This window comes from Glycine max, chromosome 18 (assembly GCF_000004515.6).
Source record: "Glycine max cultivar Williams 82 chromosome 18, Glycine_max_v4.0, whole genome shotgun sequence".
Lineage (NCBI taxonomy): Eukaryota > Viridiplantae > Streptophyta > Magnoliopsida > Fabales > Fabaceae > Glycine > Glycine max.
Genome location: NC_038254.2, coordinates 2,355,283 through 2,371,044, shown reverse-complemented (window position 1 = coordinate 2,371,044; position 15,762 = coordinate 2,355,283). Strand labels below are relative to the sequence as shown.

The window sequence follows — 15,762 nt, the reverse complement described above, 5'->3', positions numbered from 1 at the left end:
GTATTCAGTGGTGTTCATTTTTTCACAATTCATTCTACAGTTTGTAGTCAATTTTGCCCTTAATGTTTGGAGCTTTTTTCTTTGTTTTGGTTTTTTGCGGATTGTGTTTGATCTTTGAGTCTCTTTTGTTTTTTAGTTTTTGTGGATTGTGTTCGTGTTGACACAATATAATTCATGGTTTTTTCTTATACAAATGCTAATATATTGTGGCATGGTGCTCCCATTGTTTATCTATAACTTAATATTTGTCCCGTATTTAGTGGTTCACTTTTCACTGTTAATTCTACAGTGTAGTCAGTTTTGCCCTTAATGTTTATAGTTCTTTTTCTTTTTCTATTGTTTTCTTTTTTCAGATTGTGTCTAATCTTTGAGCCTCTTGTTTTTTGATTTTTTTGGATTGTGTTTGTGTAAACACAGTACCATTCATGGTTTTTTTCTTATACAAATACTAATATATTGCGGCATGGTGTTTACAGTTTGCAGTCAATTTTGCCTTTAATGTTTGAAGCTCTTTTTTTGCTTTGATTTTTGCGTGTCTAATCTTTGAGCATTTTGTATTTTGGTTTTTTCGAATTGTGTCCGTGTTGACACAATATATTCATGATTTTTTTCTTATACAAGTACTAATATATTGCAACATGGTGCTCGCATTGTTTATCAATAACTTTACATTTGTTCCTTTTCGGTGGTTGACTTTTCACTGTTCATTCTATAGTGTGTTTGCCCTTAACGTTTGAAGCTCTTTTTTTTTCTTTGCAAATTGTGTTTAATCTTTGAGCCTTTTGTTTTTTGGTTTTTTCGAATTATGTGCGTGTTTACACAAAATCATTCATGATTTTTTCTTATACAAATACTAATATAACTTTACATTTGTCTTGTATTCAGCGATTCACTTTTTACTGTTTATTCTACAGTGTATGTTAGTTTTGCCCTTAATGTTTGAAGGTTTTTCTTTTTTTTATTATTGTATTCCATACACTAAGAACCAGACGCCCTCATTTTAAAATGTTGAATTTGGGTTATATTGTTTTCATTGGTGTGTCTTCACTAATCGTTAGCTAAGTTCTAATTGAATTAGCAACGATGCAGAAATAGCCCACAGTCCAAAAGTTGCATTAAGTGACTGATGTCTCTCCAGCTTACCTATGTTGCAAAAAATTGAATTCTTATTGCCATTTATTCTTGGAGGAAAAAGAGTTGTAAAATTGGATATCTACACATCTACTGTTTAACATTTGTTTGTTGATAATGATAAAATTTAGTATCGCGAATTTCTTTAATATCTCTTTTGAGATATTTTGAAGTAGAGAATCGTAACAAATTCAAAGAATACAAAACAAATTCAAACTTTGCATATTGTTATTCTCGTTCCAACAATTCTACTTTTTAATTACATTAACCTATATCAACTCAAAATTGTGGTACATTGAAATAATCAGAAATGCAATTAACTTATCATTGAACGGGTACTAAACCCTGCTGAGGACAATCCTCTGAAGGCACAGTATTAGTATTACTTCTTCCACTTAATGAAAAATCAAGAGTGGTCAAGTCTGGATCGGATCGATGCTTGTCCCAGGCTGCATTAAAATACAGTCCTTTGCTTCTGGGTACATAGAAAAGAGATGGACTATATGAGGGAATGAATATATCACTTGTAGAAATTAATCCAAAAACAAAGCCTTACTCTTGAAGTAGGATCAGTATCTGACATATATTTGCTCTAATCTCTTCCCGAGCTGTTCTTAATGCAGCCTCCTTATACACAAGAGCAAGTTTATCTACCAATCTGAAGTCAAATCATGTGCTTCAAATGAATTATATCAACCAGGCAAATACAGAATAGGAAATAAAGATGTTTATATCCACAGACCCAGGATTCGGCCACGTAAGTGGGAAACCAAGATTAATTTCTGTAACTTTGGAATTTTCCTAAATCTCTATTATATCAATGGATGCCTACAGTGAAATTAACTTCTAAGGCATCCCTTCTCTAGAGTTGGAGACCAAGATGATCACCGTTGAAAAATATAAGAACAACACCATTCCTTGATGGAACACCAATGCCACATTTATCTGAAATAAAAATTTCATAGGGTAATATTTTAACTTACTTTGCAACAAATGGTGAGTTCCTTATCCACGTCAGTCTCAAAATTACATATGTACATTTTAGAACCTGCAGAATAAAAACATATCCAAGAGTTAATCATAAATAACTTTTTTTTTACCAAATACTAAAGGAACAAAGTAGCATATATGTTCATCAATGTCAAAAAAGGAAAGCCAATGTCAAAACTTTTTCCAAGTTAAAATAATTGCAACTATTTTGAATGTACATCTATTTCGACATTGCAGGTTACAACCAATGATTTTGGTTCAGTAAGATAAACTTTAAAAAGTGTCATTCAAAGTTTCAATACATATTTAAAATTAAAGGTACTCACCAAAATAATAGTCTCATTGTCGTCAGCATGCATCCACTGAAAAAATAATGGGAAAATGCGCCTGAAGTGAGCTAAAAGCATGATACCAACTCCATTAAATAGTGAATCAGCAGATTTAAGCCATGCGATGCGGCGCTCTTTGTTTCTAGGCTGGCGCTCCAAGTGACTTAACATCTCATTTAGCATTCTTTCAAACCTATTCAAGATAATGATGGAAGATATGGATGGCCCATTATTCCAACACCTTAGATATTGAGGAAACTTTCGGACATATATGAGTATGGCTTATGGGGAAGTTATATAACTTTTTTCAAACTAAATAACACCCTCTCAAGTAGTAAATAAAAATTCTTCACTTGCAACATATAATCAAAATCTGCCCCAATAGCATTATATCTTCACTCTCAACTTGATGAGATTGAGATCAATTAATCATAGTAAAAGTTTGTAAAAAAATTTTAAGTTTATGCTCCCCTGGCCAAAACTTCCTTTGCTATAAAAACAAACCTATGTAATTTGTTACTCCCTTCTAATTAAATGAAAAAAATCAATACTAATGGACTAATCAATGGGTACTACAATATTCCATATTTCTGAAAAGAGAAAACTATGTTTCAAGTTTAAGTATGAACAACAGTCAAGAACCAATTGCATGAAGATGCAGGAATTCATAGCTAAATGATACCCACTTTCCTACTTATTCAGTTAGCTAATCATTCCAATGCCAGAATTCCCTATGGTATTCAACATGCAAAAATCATAAAAAAATTCCCTTGAAGCAATAACATCTACAATTGAAAGAAAATAGAATGGAAATGGATGAATATACCATGGACTACGTGGATTACTTCTCTGAGTAAGAGTCACAAGCACTACAGATGCCTCAACAACATGGTGCCATATCTCATCATCAGAAGCCGTGTTCTGGCAGCAGGCATCCAGAATCACATCCACATACCCACCAAGCTGAGCAGCATCCACATTTTTTCCAACATGCATAAGGCTAATCATGCCCTGTCCCTGAAATCACACAAGGGAAAGAAAAAAACTCACCACCGACTGAATTATAACACTATTTCGAGACTCCAGTTCCTTCCATACATACAGTTGGAATGATTCCTAAGTTTCAATACAATCACAAATCACACAAACACTAGATTACTTTCGAGCTTCATATTTTAGTAGCAATTACAGCCCAGCACATACCTTAACTACCGGAGACCAATGATCAACAGCAGTCAGTGCACAAGGAATCACCAATCCACACAACTTGCCCAAATGAGGATAATCAACCTATCATAAATCCAATTATCATCTCAATGTCTCATCATGGACAAATAACTAAACCATACCATAAATCCGATTATTATCTTAATGTATGCACTGATAGTATAATTTTTTGATACACCAATATCTAATCACAGCTTGATAAGTTTGCTGACTTTTACAATAACTAATTAACTACTTGAAAGTCATTCCTTCCAACGATGACTTTTAATTAGTTAACAGTATAAAATATTTTATACCTACATAGAAATTAAACTCTTAAATTATAATCTTCATTTTTATTTTCCTTAAAGACAACCAAAGTACCAAACCCATAGTATCTTACTTGCGTAACAAACCATCTAAACTGAAAAGCAGCGAGAATGGCGAACCCAACGGGGACTCTCGCCGTCGCCGCGGAGAACTCGTCGGTCTCATCCGACACATCAATCGAGCTCTCCTTAATCCTCTCTTTCAGAAAAGGCAAAACCTCTGGCATCAATTCCAGCACGAGCCTCTTCTCCGGCGGAACAGCGAGGTCGCGATTTCCGAGGTAAGCGCGGGAGAGGTCGGAGAAGGACGAGGTTGCGAGAGAGGAGAGGTTGCTGGGGATCCATGAGAGAATGCCGGAGGAGTCGACGGCGGTGGAAGAGGAAATGAGAGCGCACGCGAGAGCGAAGTCTCTGACGGTGGCGGTGGGAACGAGGAGGGGTTCGAGAAAGGCTTTGACGGAGACGTTGGAGGATTGGTGTGGAGTGTAGGGAACGGTGGCCAGAGACTCCGCGATTCCGGTCGATAAACGGAGAAGAAGGTCTCGGAACGGGGAAGGTGGTGACGGTGATTCCATCGTTTGGCACTGATTAGGGTTTTGGCTGCGTCGCTAACGGCAATACTGCCGGTTTTCTTAAAAACGACACCGTAATAGGCTTGACGACATTTTGCGCTGCGGCCATTTTAAAAAGATGTACTAATATGGATTTAATCTCAACATATTTTTAATTATTAATTAAAAACTACTAAAATTCATTAAATATGAAGTAAATTCTATATTTTTTTCTATTAAATTTTAAGTAATGATAAACAGATCGTTAAAAGCTAAGACTATTCAAGGGATATTGAACTAGAATATAATTAAAAGAAATTTTTTTTACTAAAAAAGTGATAATATTAATATATATTTTATATCAATAATATGATTTTAAAAAAATAAAAAAAATCATTAAAATTTTACATTTAAAATTATCCAAATGTCTTTGGCGAAGAGTGTTGTTGGATTATGCATTACATTTAAAACAACAATTTTCAAACTTTAAATCAAACATAATCTTAATAATAATAAATAGTATTAAGTAAATACGGTGTTTTTACACTATTTCCAATTTAATTTTGTGATAGATCCTAAAATTAAATGAGGGGAAAAAAATAACTCTGAAATTGCATATCATCTTTTATGTTAATTTAAAATAAATATTTATTAGGACTTAACACCATAAATAGTAATGATGTGCACTTCTTATGCCACTTAAGTGTCCAATTAGTGGTATCTACTGTCTAGTAGAAGTGTCCAATTAGTGGTATCTACTGTCTAGTAGAGTATGTACATCAATTGAGAGTAAAGTAAATTTCTTTAAGTGTTCTTTTTTTTTTTTTAAATCAATTTTTGTTCTCTTTTTCTTTCTTCATCAAGATAAGATAATGTATATTTATTGAAATATATTATGAATTAAGTAGGTAAAAACTAAATAAATTTCATATTATTTAATAGGATACTTATGAATCTGAATTTATATGTGACTTAATCCAATTCAATTATATGAAATTGGATTTTCTAAATGTTCATATCCAATTTGATCTAATTCAATTAAAATCTAATCATAAACAAATTAGATAACAGATTTTATTTGTTTGAACTCAACTAATATCATATAATTAAATTTATTATTATATGTAATTTAATTATTAAATGTAAAATACATTAATTTATAGCTCATATAATTTATTAAATTAAATTAATCATAATTTTTTAAGTTGTTTTTATCTCTATTTTGATTTTGTTTATATTTTCTTATACTAATATAATATTTTATTTCTATCTAAAATAAAAATATCGTATTAACATTGAAATCATTAATTCTATTGGTCAAATATTATCACAATTTAATTACATTTAATCATTATATACTTACTAAATTTTAGATAAAAACAAATTATTATTCTAATTTTATTTTACAAAATAATTTTTTTAAAAGTATTTAGTTCCAATTAACCTAACTCATTTTATGATCGAATTGTGTAAGATCGAATTTGTAAAAAAAAGATTTAGGCAAATCTCATCCAACTCATAGAATTTCGATCAGATTAAATGATGGATATAGCCAAACCCAACAGGTATGTTATTCAAATATATATATTTTTTCCATTAAAACATGTTTGAATTTTAAATCATAATAGAATTCATAACTAAGTTAATAAAATGCTTGGTTATATTTTATTAAAATATAATCTCTCATAGTTATGATCAATATATTAATAGAACATATTTAAATTATTTAGTAAGAATTAACACATTTTTTATTTCTATTTATTTTAAAAAGGCATCAAAAATAAAATGTGAAATGCTAAAAGTATAACATTATGTGTATTTATTGACATGCATTACTAATTATGGAAAAAATAAATTAAATTTTCAAGAAAACTTATAAGAATGAGATTAAAAGAAAACAAAATTTATCAATAAGATAATATAATATTTACTTATCATACTAAAAAATTCTCGATTATAATCAATATAAAAAATAAAATATATTTCTAATGATTTATGAACAATTAATATGCTTTTAATTTGTATTATTTTGCAAAATTAGAAAAGTAGCTACAAAAAATTAAAAGTGTAAAGGTATAAAATACAGTATGTATAATTTTTAAAATTTAGATTATTCTACACAATAAAATCTGTATGTATTTTCTATTTTATTAAAAAATACCCAATGATAATTTTTTATGAAGGAACTTTTATACATATACTCAAGTATTCTTACCAATATATTTCCATTTTAAGTTTTTTTTTAATAAAAATATTTCCTTTTTAAGTTGAATATTACTTGGGTACCTGTTGCTAAATGTTTCTAATTTATTAAAACCATGGTCATTATTATTGACCATTTTTTTCCTAATTATTGACCATGTATACATAATTAAAATCATTTAAATAATTTCAAGTTGCAAATATATGAGGATATGTGTACCTTATTATTTATTTCAAATAATGATTTTGGAGAGACTCTAATTAAAAATCACTTTCCAGACGCCCAGGAAACTAAAGGCAGCAAGATACCCAAACCCTCCAATATTTCTCAATCTTCTAAAAATTGCATAAGATGATAAGAATATAAAATATAGGATAGCATTTGGTAGAAAATGCTATGGGAGGCAATGTCATCAACCTGGAATGATATATCTTGCAAATCACGCTCTCATTAGTCTCGTCTTTACTAAATGTCCATTATATGAATAAACCACACAAGATTTGCACGCCACGCATGTGTAAGTAAAAATATCAGAAATGATCAAAGTCACGAGAGAACAATCAAAAACCAAAAAGGCCACACATACAAACACCTGCTTCACAAACCAAAATGTATTTGAAAAAGAAAAGGCAATTGAAGGAACCAACATTCAAGATTCTGGAACAGAGGCAGCTGTTGTTGCTGCTGCTGTGGCTGCGGCTGCCCGTTTGACTGATGCAGACTTAGTAAGATGATTATAGCTCCCTTTCTCCTTAAAAAGCTGGGAGAAGTGGTGCTTGCAATACAAAATGCCCTCAAGGGCTGCATAATTCGATGGCGTTATGGGACATCCACCATGTGAACACTTGAAACATGATTTGTGATAGGCCTGCCCTTCCACTGTTACCTACACTCAAAGAACAGATATACATATTTACATATAGTAACAAGAAAACCAAGATGAAATTCTATTTCAGGTTAACTGCAACACAGAAGACTTATAATAATTAGAATTGCATTTACTCATTCATGCAATTACTGACAAATAAAATCAGTAGATTCTTCAGTTTGATTATATACTATCTACTTTTATTTTAGCAGAGCTAGCTCTCTCAAATCAAAAACACTCTCATTTTTTCTTCTTATATAAGTTTTTATGGAGAAGTTTATCTAAACAGGGCTAAATGGTCAACGAGACACCAGGTTTCTTAAGAGAGTTACCACTCAGCAATCAATTTATCATTCAAAATCTATTAAGTTTTGAAAATTGTTTCCAAAACAATTTCTATTTGCCAATCTACTCTTCCCTTCTAGTGACAAAAAAATAGAATAAACTGATACAAGAACTTGGTATTACCACAAACACAAGTTGTCAGGCATATGTCACTATCAGCATGGATTTCATTTTGTGGAATTTTTATTATAATTATTTGTGGGTGGAGAAAGAAATTACAGAATTATTCAAAAGCAAATGCAATTTTGTTTACTTGATTAGTGAGAATTATGAACTAAGTCAGAATATAGTTTTCATCGTCTTAAGAACAGAAACTGAATACGATTTTTTTTTTATCTTGGCACATGTATCTTCCAAATTAAAAAAAAAAGGTTCAAACTCCTATTACTTTGCAGTTTGCACAAAGATATTTTGGGAGGCAGTAACACATGTTGCTTGATTTCACAGAACCATGAGTACCTTAACTAATACATGTGCTTTAATGCTGGTAATTTAAGCCAAAACTTACCAATATTTCCTGAAAATGACATAAAGAGAGACTTTACACCAACTATCCCCTTACAACTTCAGAGAAAGACATGCCAATGTTCAATAAGGTAACTCACATATATACAGGTAGAGAAGAAGGATACTCTAGTAATCTACAGGATCTAGATAGGAATAATAACAAATTTCCTTGCTTAAGGCATGAACATCCATATACCCAAATTGTAACAGACATTTTGTAACCTTATAATGAATATCATCAACTAATTTGTTTCAAAGATTTTTGAATCCTACCTTCTCTAATGGATAAGCAGTTTTGCCACATGTGGCACACTTTTCTTGTGTGCCAGAAAACATGCTCGCAGCTTTACTAGGAGACCTTGTCTGGAATAAACAAAAGATGCCAATAGTTATTCAATAAGATCGAATGCTGTAGACCTACTTATCACAATGAAGTTTGAAGATTGCAAAATTAAGCATTTTACCAGCTCAGGAGTTGTCTTATCAGCTAGCTTTGCAGCTGTTCAAAATGAAAATATGGCCAATTAAAGAGGCATATGATTCAAAAACCACACAAACACAACTTCATCCTCAAAGAAGAAAAAGAACACATACGTGACTGGAAGTTCTTGCTGAAGGAGCCACTCTCCTTGAAGAGCTGCTCATAGTGAGGCTTACAGTAAAGAACACCTTCCATTGAGGAATAGTTACTCAGCTGAAACATAAAGATCATCAACTTTAATCCGTGTAAAACTTTAAGCTCATACACACAAATGCTAAGTCAATTACTGTCCAACATTATTAAGGTCCTGTCTGAATAAACTTCATATGTACTAATAAAAGAAGAAAATAAGAAAGTAAATGAATCAAAATTCTCCCATAAGCTAAAATCAATTTAAGCACTTAACTTTTATAGAAGCACTATCATAGAAGTTAAGATGCACATAAGTTGATTTTAGCTTATGAGAGAAGTTCAATGCATTTTGCCTTCTTATTTTCTTTTCCAATTTATCCAAACATGACATGAAAGGAGCCGATCTGTGTCATAGCAGGAATAAAGTGAAGATTTTACACTTAAAAAATTCTTAGTTTCATCAGACTCAAAAAGAAGGAGAGTGGTGTCTACATTCATTTTCTGATCAAATCATGAACTTCTCATGGAAATTTTACATGGATGCAAGGCAGCGTCAAACAAAAGCAAGGATCTTTAGCAGTATTGAACAAATAAAAATAAGAAGAATATTTATATGCTATCAAATAAAATAATAAATAATGCAGCTAACAAAACAGGCAAAAAACAAAAAAATACAATAATAAAAAAAGGCACCTTTAATGTTCCTTTGCAGTGAGAGCATCTGAAGCAAGCTTTGTGATAAGCAGTACCATCAGCAGAAAGCTGATCAACGGGATAAACCGTTTTCTCACAAGCCTTGCACTTTTGCTGGGTACCGATAAAAGACATTGCTATGGCTTTTAGATCTAAATTCACCACCAATTCCAAATTCACAAGGCACTGGATCGACTTCAGAGACTACTTTTCTTGTTAGATTTGCCTGTCAGTAACTTGAGCTACTCATATGAACAAAAAACATAAAACAACAATGAGCAGAAAGCAGTTTCAGCAAACGGTTAAAAAAGGGTCAAATTTTGAAAGCTTGAAAAAAAAAAAAAACATACTCGTAAAAAATGAATCTGTTTTGTTTTGTTTGGTTCAGAGAAATGAAATAGTATAAAGTTGACATAGTCAAAGTGGGTATTTCATTTTCAGCATACCTTGTGAAGAGAAAGTGGTGAATGGTGGATCGGTTGTGATCTGAAGCTTTAAACTGAAAAGGTGAAGATAAAGAGAGAGTGAGAAAATTTGGAGGGTGAAAGAGAAGAAGAAGAAGAGCAAGTTGAGACACAACTCAGGTTAGGACTCGGGACTGTGAATGTCATTGAATATATATTGATAACAGATCATATCTTGGTCACCATAATGAAAATGTAATAAAGAGAGAAAAATGAAGAGATTTTAATTGCAAATAATAACTACTACTATTAGGAACCAGGATACAAATATCCTTGCTGTCTCCATTAACACTTTTTTATTCGTTTGGTAGAATCCACTAACGCTGTTTTTTTTTTCTGTCTCAATGTCGTGGTCCATCGTGGGCAACAACCCAATTAGAGCACGAAAATTAGAACTGGTTTTTTCTTATAAAAATACCAATTAATTAAAGTCTTTTTTTTTCTTTCTAAAATGATATACTTTTTTAAGAAAAAATTGTAAGTACAATAATTCCCGCGCCAAAATTTATAAATATAAAATATGGAGTAAATAATATTTATAATTTGTTTATAAATAAAATTAACTAAATACACGTATAATCATAATCACTAATCACAATTAAACAACCTACATTTTATTTGCACAAAATTGTTATTAAAACATCAAATAGGTGAAAAATAAATAAATAAAAGTGAGAAAAATTAGATGAATGGGAAAAAGATGTAAAAAAGTGACAGAAAATTATTCAAATAAAAGGAAATAAATTAATACAAATGAATGAAGAAAATCATGCAAATAAAAAGAAGAAAATAACGATAAAAACAAATGAAATTATCGGGGAAAATTGGGCAAAGGAATAATGCAAATGAGTGGAACAATTCTGAAAAATATATATTTAAATGAACAAAAAAAATAAACTTTAAAAATAGGAAAGAGAAATCATTCAGACGAAAAAAAAAACTACACAACAAAAAAAAGGTAAAAAAATATATATAATGATGCACGGAGAAATAATTTAAATTGATGAAAAAATGTCCAAATAGGCATAAAAATAAAAATAAAAAGACCGAGAAAATATCATTTACAATTTTACATCAATAGAAAAAGAAGGAAAAAAATGCAAATGAATGGAAAAAGTTGACAAAAAAAGTCGTGAAATGATTCCTCGATTTTAATACATAAACAGTAATAAAATATTTATGTATAAATAATAATAACAACAATAATAATAATAAAACATTTGTTGTTAATTTTTTTCCATGTCATAAACAATTTAATGATAATGTTATTAATGTAATAATGTATAATACATGATTTGATAGTTTTGAAAGAAAAAAAATGAAATAGAAAGAAGTAAAACCGATAAAGAACTCAATTATAATAAATACATAAAATATTGATTAGAGAAATAGTCAAACAGAATTATTTCTATTAATTTGTCAAAACAAAGAAGTAATGCAAGACAAAGTTAAACTGTAGTTTTCACATTCTACCAAAAAAACAACTGCAAATATCTGTCGATGAATTTCTGACACGCCATGCGGCTTGCCTCTTGAACCTTGAAGCCTTCAACAGACCCGCGAATGTATTACGATCTTAATTATAAAAAATAAAAAAAATAATTTGATTTTAAGAGTTTATAACTTCTTTTTTTTGTAAATTTTCAAATAATTACGATAAAAACTAACAAAGTTATCATGTAAATATTTTGATTTATAATTGAATATAATGTAAGAAAATCGTTGCACTTCATGTATATATTATTTATTCTAATTTAAATATATTGATCATTATCAAATTACAGACTGTTACTATATAACAAGATTATTTTTATAATTATTTTTATAATAATTATTTTAAAATTTTTATATAAAAATAATTATAATAGTACACTATAAAAATTAAACTCTTAAAAAAGTCTCATAAAAATAAATTTTCCCAAATCTCAACAATCAATTCAATTTAACGTTGACCCAATAAACCAATTGAAATTTTGATAACTAAAACTTTGATACAAATATCTAGAATTTTAATATCAAAAATATTTTATTGATTGTATTTAAAATTATTCGATAACTAATATTTTAGTAAGTGTATTATATAAAATAAATATTTTTTTATCATCTACCGTTTTGCAGATGATTTGATTCTTTTTGCCAAAACAGATCTGGGACACGAGGACTTCATCAAAACTATCATAATTTTATTCTGCTCTATCTAGCTCGAAACAAAAGGTTAATACAAATAAAACTTGTATTTATTTTATTTTTCTAAAAATATTTCTTGAAACCACTCTACTCTGTCTTTTCTAATTTGTGAAACTGATTGAAAATAATTATAAGTGATAAAATATATTTAGTTAAGAAAATTTAATAATAAATATGTATAATTTTTGTGTCTAATTTTCATTGTTTCAGTAAGATTTTTCACTAAAATTTGAGAGTATATTGTAAGCTAACAATATAAGATTATACTATGAAATTAAGCAAATAGTTATGAAACTGTGGGAATTAATTATGATTACTTGTTATTAATGTTAACACTGTCTATTAAAATTACTTTATTCTAATTAGGTATCTGGTACTCAAGGGAGAATAAAAGTTGATTTGAAACCTTGAAACTATTCTTAATTACTTAAATTGATTTTAAAGTCTCATTGACGTATCAGAGAAAGTGATTAGCATAGATATTAAAGTTAATTATACTTTAATTACCTAATTTTCCTATATTTTTATTATTTAATTTGATAATCCTACTGGCCAATTTAGATAAGCAAAATTTGAAAATTTCCACCCATTTTTTTATACCTATTTGGACGTTCTACTCTACATCATCTGAAGCCTTCATTGACAAGTTGATTGAAGTGTAAAAAGCCCTAGACCATATGTAATGCACGCATGCAACATCTCTTTTTGGGTTCTTAGGTGGATCTTGTTTATAATATACTTATTTTTACCTTTTTCAAATAACCCTAAGAGTGTATTTGGAGGTAAGAATTTCAAATATTTCAATTGAAATTCTTTTATTTTTAAAATTTTGTGTTTGGATAAAAAAAATTTAAAATTGTGAGGGTGAAAGAAAATAAATACAAAGAGAATAGAATATATGTTTGGTGTGCTTCCAAAGAGAAGAATACTGATGCGGCATGGGAAGTCACAGGGAAACCAGGGTCTGGCAGTTCTACATGTCCCCTTATGCCCACACTCGATCAATATTCCACGAGCTCAAACGGTATTTCTTGAAGAAGAGGATCATCGGCGTGAGGGAAGAGTTGTGAGTTTGAGAACGAGATCTCAAGACCTTTCAGGTAGAAGAGATGATGAATGTTATAAAGAAAATACACGAACGTTTTAGAAGATTCTTCTATTAAAAGAGAATTTCAATTTCTCACCTTTTAGAAGTATATTGAAATTTTACATTTTTAGTTGCTTAAAATTCTAAAAATTTAAATTCTTCATAAAAAATCCAAACAATAAATTTTAGATTGCAACAATTTAAATTCTCTAATAAATTACTTTTTTCAATTAAAATTTTCTATCCAAACGCACTCTAAGTCTTTATATTTCATCAAACTATTATTTTTTAATTAAAAAAGTTACATAGTGTCCCCACCATTTCGTATGTAAGCATTACTCTTTATTTAGGAATAAGATTATGTGAAATTTGGATACAACATTCCAACATGCAGTTTCTTCAATGAGAACCAATACTCTTTTATGAAAAATTGTGCACAATACTTGTGATGGACTTGCTTTTACATCAACCAAATAACTTAACCTCCTTTTACTATTGGTTATTATCTTGTCTTTTTTATTATTCATAAGAATTAAAGACATATACTATATAATTTACAACAACTCATGTATCTTGTTAAATCAATTGAGTTAAATTCATTTGTGATTTTTTTTATCAACAAATATTATTTTGATAGTTTTATTAGAATTATCAATAGAGATATTCAAACTCACGACTTCTTTTTTTTCTTTTTTCCTTCATCTTAAGTCCCTTCTTTTTAACCAATAGGTCAATTTTATATCTTCTCCATTAGTTACTATTATATTGTGTACCTCCATTATTAACACCATAAAAGATTCCATTTGATTTGTGTACCTTCATCTTAATTTTATATCTTCTTCATTGATCCCTTTTTTATTCTTTTTTTCCTTTTTTCTCTATTGGTCGAACCTATAGAAAGCAAGTTCTCTTCCATTTTACTTTCTTTTCATCCATAGAAACCTTTCATAAAAAATTCCTATGTCAAAGCTTTTTTAGTTTTTTTATAAGCAAAAGAAGTTTATTAAGATAAAAGGTCTTGAGATGAGTACAAGTTGTACCCTAAACAAGAAAATGATAAGGGCAAAGACTTGTAGTAGCTACACTACAACTCCACCGAGAACATGAAATATGCCAATGTGTACCTTTCCAACAAAAGTTAATGAGCCAACAATAACATAGACTCTAAAAATTGTAAAGAGCATAATTACTTATGCATATGTTACTGCCTAGTTATACTACACGCATGACCCAAAGAATGCTCCTCTTCTTAAATATGTCAAAGCTTAAGTGGTTGTGCGTCGATTTGTCTCTTAAGGCGCCAGTGAAGGTTCATTTAAGGTAAGTTCTTCATGATTTCTTTGTCACCCCTTCTAACACTTTTTTCTTGAAACCTCAAAACCTCCTCTTAAGGCCTATTTTGGGTGGTTGTGAGTTTTTGATTTTTGATTTTTAAATGTAATTTTCAAAACAAAATGTGTTTGACAATAATAGAATTGAAATTGTTTAAAATCATTTTCAAAATACTTTTACACTCATTTTCAAAACTAAGAAAAAAGGTTTTGTAAAATTGATTTAGTTAAAAAAAAACACATTTCCCACATTTGAAAATGATACTTTTTACTATTGCTATCATTGCCACTACCATTATCACCGTCAATGCCATTATCATCGCCATAAATCAATACTACATTCATCACCGTCACCAATGTCTTTCCAATCACCAACATCACTATCACCATCACCATCATCGACATTACTACTACTACCATCACCACTACCAATACCACCTCTGCATTGTCACCACCATCATTACCGCCAACATTGGTTGTCACCATCAATGTCATTGCCACCACTGCTAGCACCACCACCTATCACAGTCATCATCTGTTACTGCCATCACCACCATTAACATTGTTGTCACAACCACCATCAATGTTATTATCACCACAACCATTACCGCATCAATCGCCTTTACTACTATTACTATCACTATTGATATCACCACCATCTCTATCACCATTGTTACCGCAATCATCACTAGTATCTTTATCGCTGATGTTGACATCATCTCTATTGTAGTCACCCCACACAAAAACATTATAAAACTAAATATAATATAAAACTTTCATAATAAATTTATTTTGAAATTAATCATATTTTAAAATTATTTAAAACTAAAATTAGTTGTTATTTTTCAAAATTTTGTAACTCAAACCCCAAAATCACCCCAAATAGAGCTTAACATCTTGTTCTTTGGTTCATTTCATAAAACGTCTG

General features: G+C 29.9%; 2 protein-coding genes across 4 annotated transcripts; both read right to left on the bottom strand.

Moving 5' to 3' along the window:
• Window positions 1-1,327: 1,327 nt before the first annotated feature.
• Window positions 1,328-4,664, bottom strand: LOC100814295 (uncharacterized protein At2g39910). The gene is made up of 7 exons (XM_003552531.4): window positions 4,060-4,664; window positions 3,654-3,740; window positions 3,277-3,467; window positions 2,448-2,643; window positions 2,115-2,179; window positions 1,688-1,789; window positions 1,328-1,606 (listed from the first exon to the last, which is right to left on the bottom strand). Exons 1-7 carry the CDS (start codon window positions 4,558-4,560, stop codon window positions 1,456-1,458), a joined length of 1,293 nt encoding a protein of 430 aa, XP_003552579.1. The 5' UTR covers window positions 4,561-4,664; the 3' UTR covers window positions 1,328-1,455.
• A 2,484-nt stretch (window positions 4,665-7,148) lies between these two features.
• LOC100809121 (LIM domain-containing protein WLIM2b-like) lies at window positions 7,149-10,458 on the bottom strand. Of its 3 annotated transcripts, XM_006601770.4 has the most exons (7): window positions 10,346-10,445; window positions 10,212-10,264; window positions 9,766-10,007; window positions 9,054-9,153; window positions 8,924-8,958; window positions 8,733-8,822; window positions 7,149-7,625 (listed from the first exon to the last, which is right to left on the bottom strand). In XM_006601770.4, the coding sequence occupies exons 3-7, from the start codon at window positions 9,898-9,900 to the stop codon at window positions 7,389-7,391; spliced, it is 597 nt and encodes a 198-aa protein (XP_006601833.1). In that variant the 5' UTR covers window positions 9,901-10,007; window positions 10,212-10,264; window positions 10,346-10,445; the 3' UTR covers window positions 7,149-7,388. The 3 variants fall into 3 exon arrangements, with proteins under 3 accessions (XP_006601833.1, XP_006601834.1, NP_001241110.1); XM_006601771.4 differs by having other exon boundaries at window positions 9,766-9,991; window positions 10,212-10,458; NM_001254181.3 differs by having other exon boundaries at window positions 7,168-7,625; window positions 10,212-10,444.
• Window positions 10,459-15,762: the final 5,304 nt, after the last annotated feature.

Excerpts from the sequence above, each read along its gene's own strand:
- LOC100814295 (XM_003552531.4), bottom strand. The coding sequence starts at position 4,560 with ATGGAATCACCGTCACCACCTTCCCCGTTCCGAGACCTTCTTCTCCGT. Across the intron at positions 3,468-3,653 it reads ATTGGTCTCCGGTAGTTAAG|GGACAGGGCATGATTAGCCT; the intron begins GTATGTGCTGGG and ends GTGTGATTTCAG. Across the intron at positions 2,644-3,276 it reads AGTAATCCACGTAGTCCATG|GTTTGAAAGAATGCTAAATG; the intron begins GTATATTCATCC and ends TATCTTGAATAG.
- LOC100809121 (XM_006601771.4), bottom strand. The coding sequence starts at position 9,900 with ATGTCTTTTATCGGTACCCAGCAAAAGTGCAAGGCTTGTGAGAAAACG. Across the intron at positions 8,959-9,053 it reads CAGCAAGAACTTCCAGTCAC|CTGCAAAGCTAGCTGATAAG; the intron begins GTATGTGTTCTT and ends CATTTTGAACAG. Across the intron at positions 7,626-8,732 it reads CTGCTTATCCATTAGAGAAG|GTAACAGTGGAAGGGCAGGC; the intron begins GTAGGATTCAAA and ends CTTTGAGTGTAG.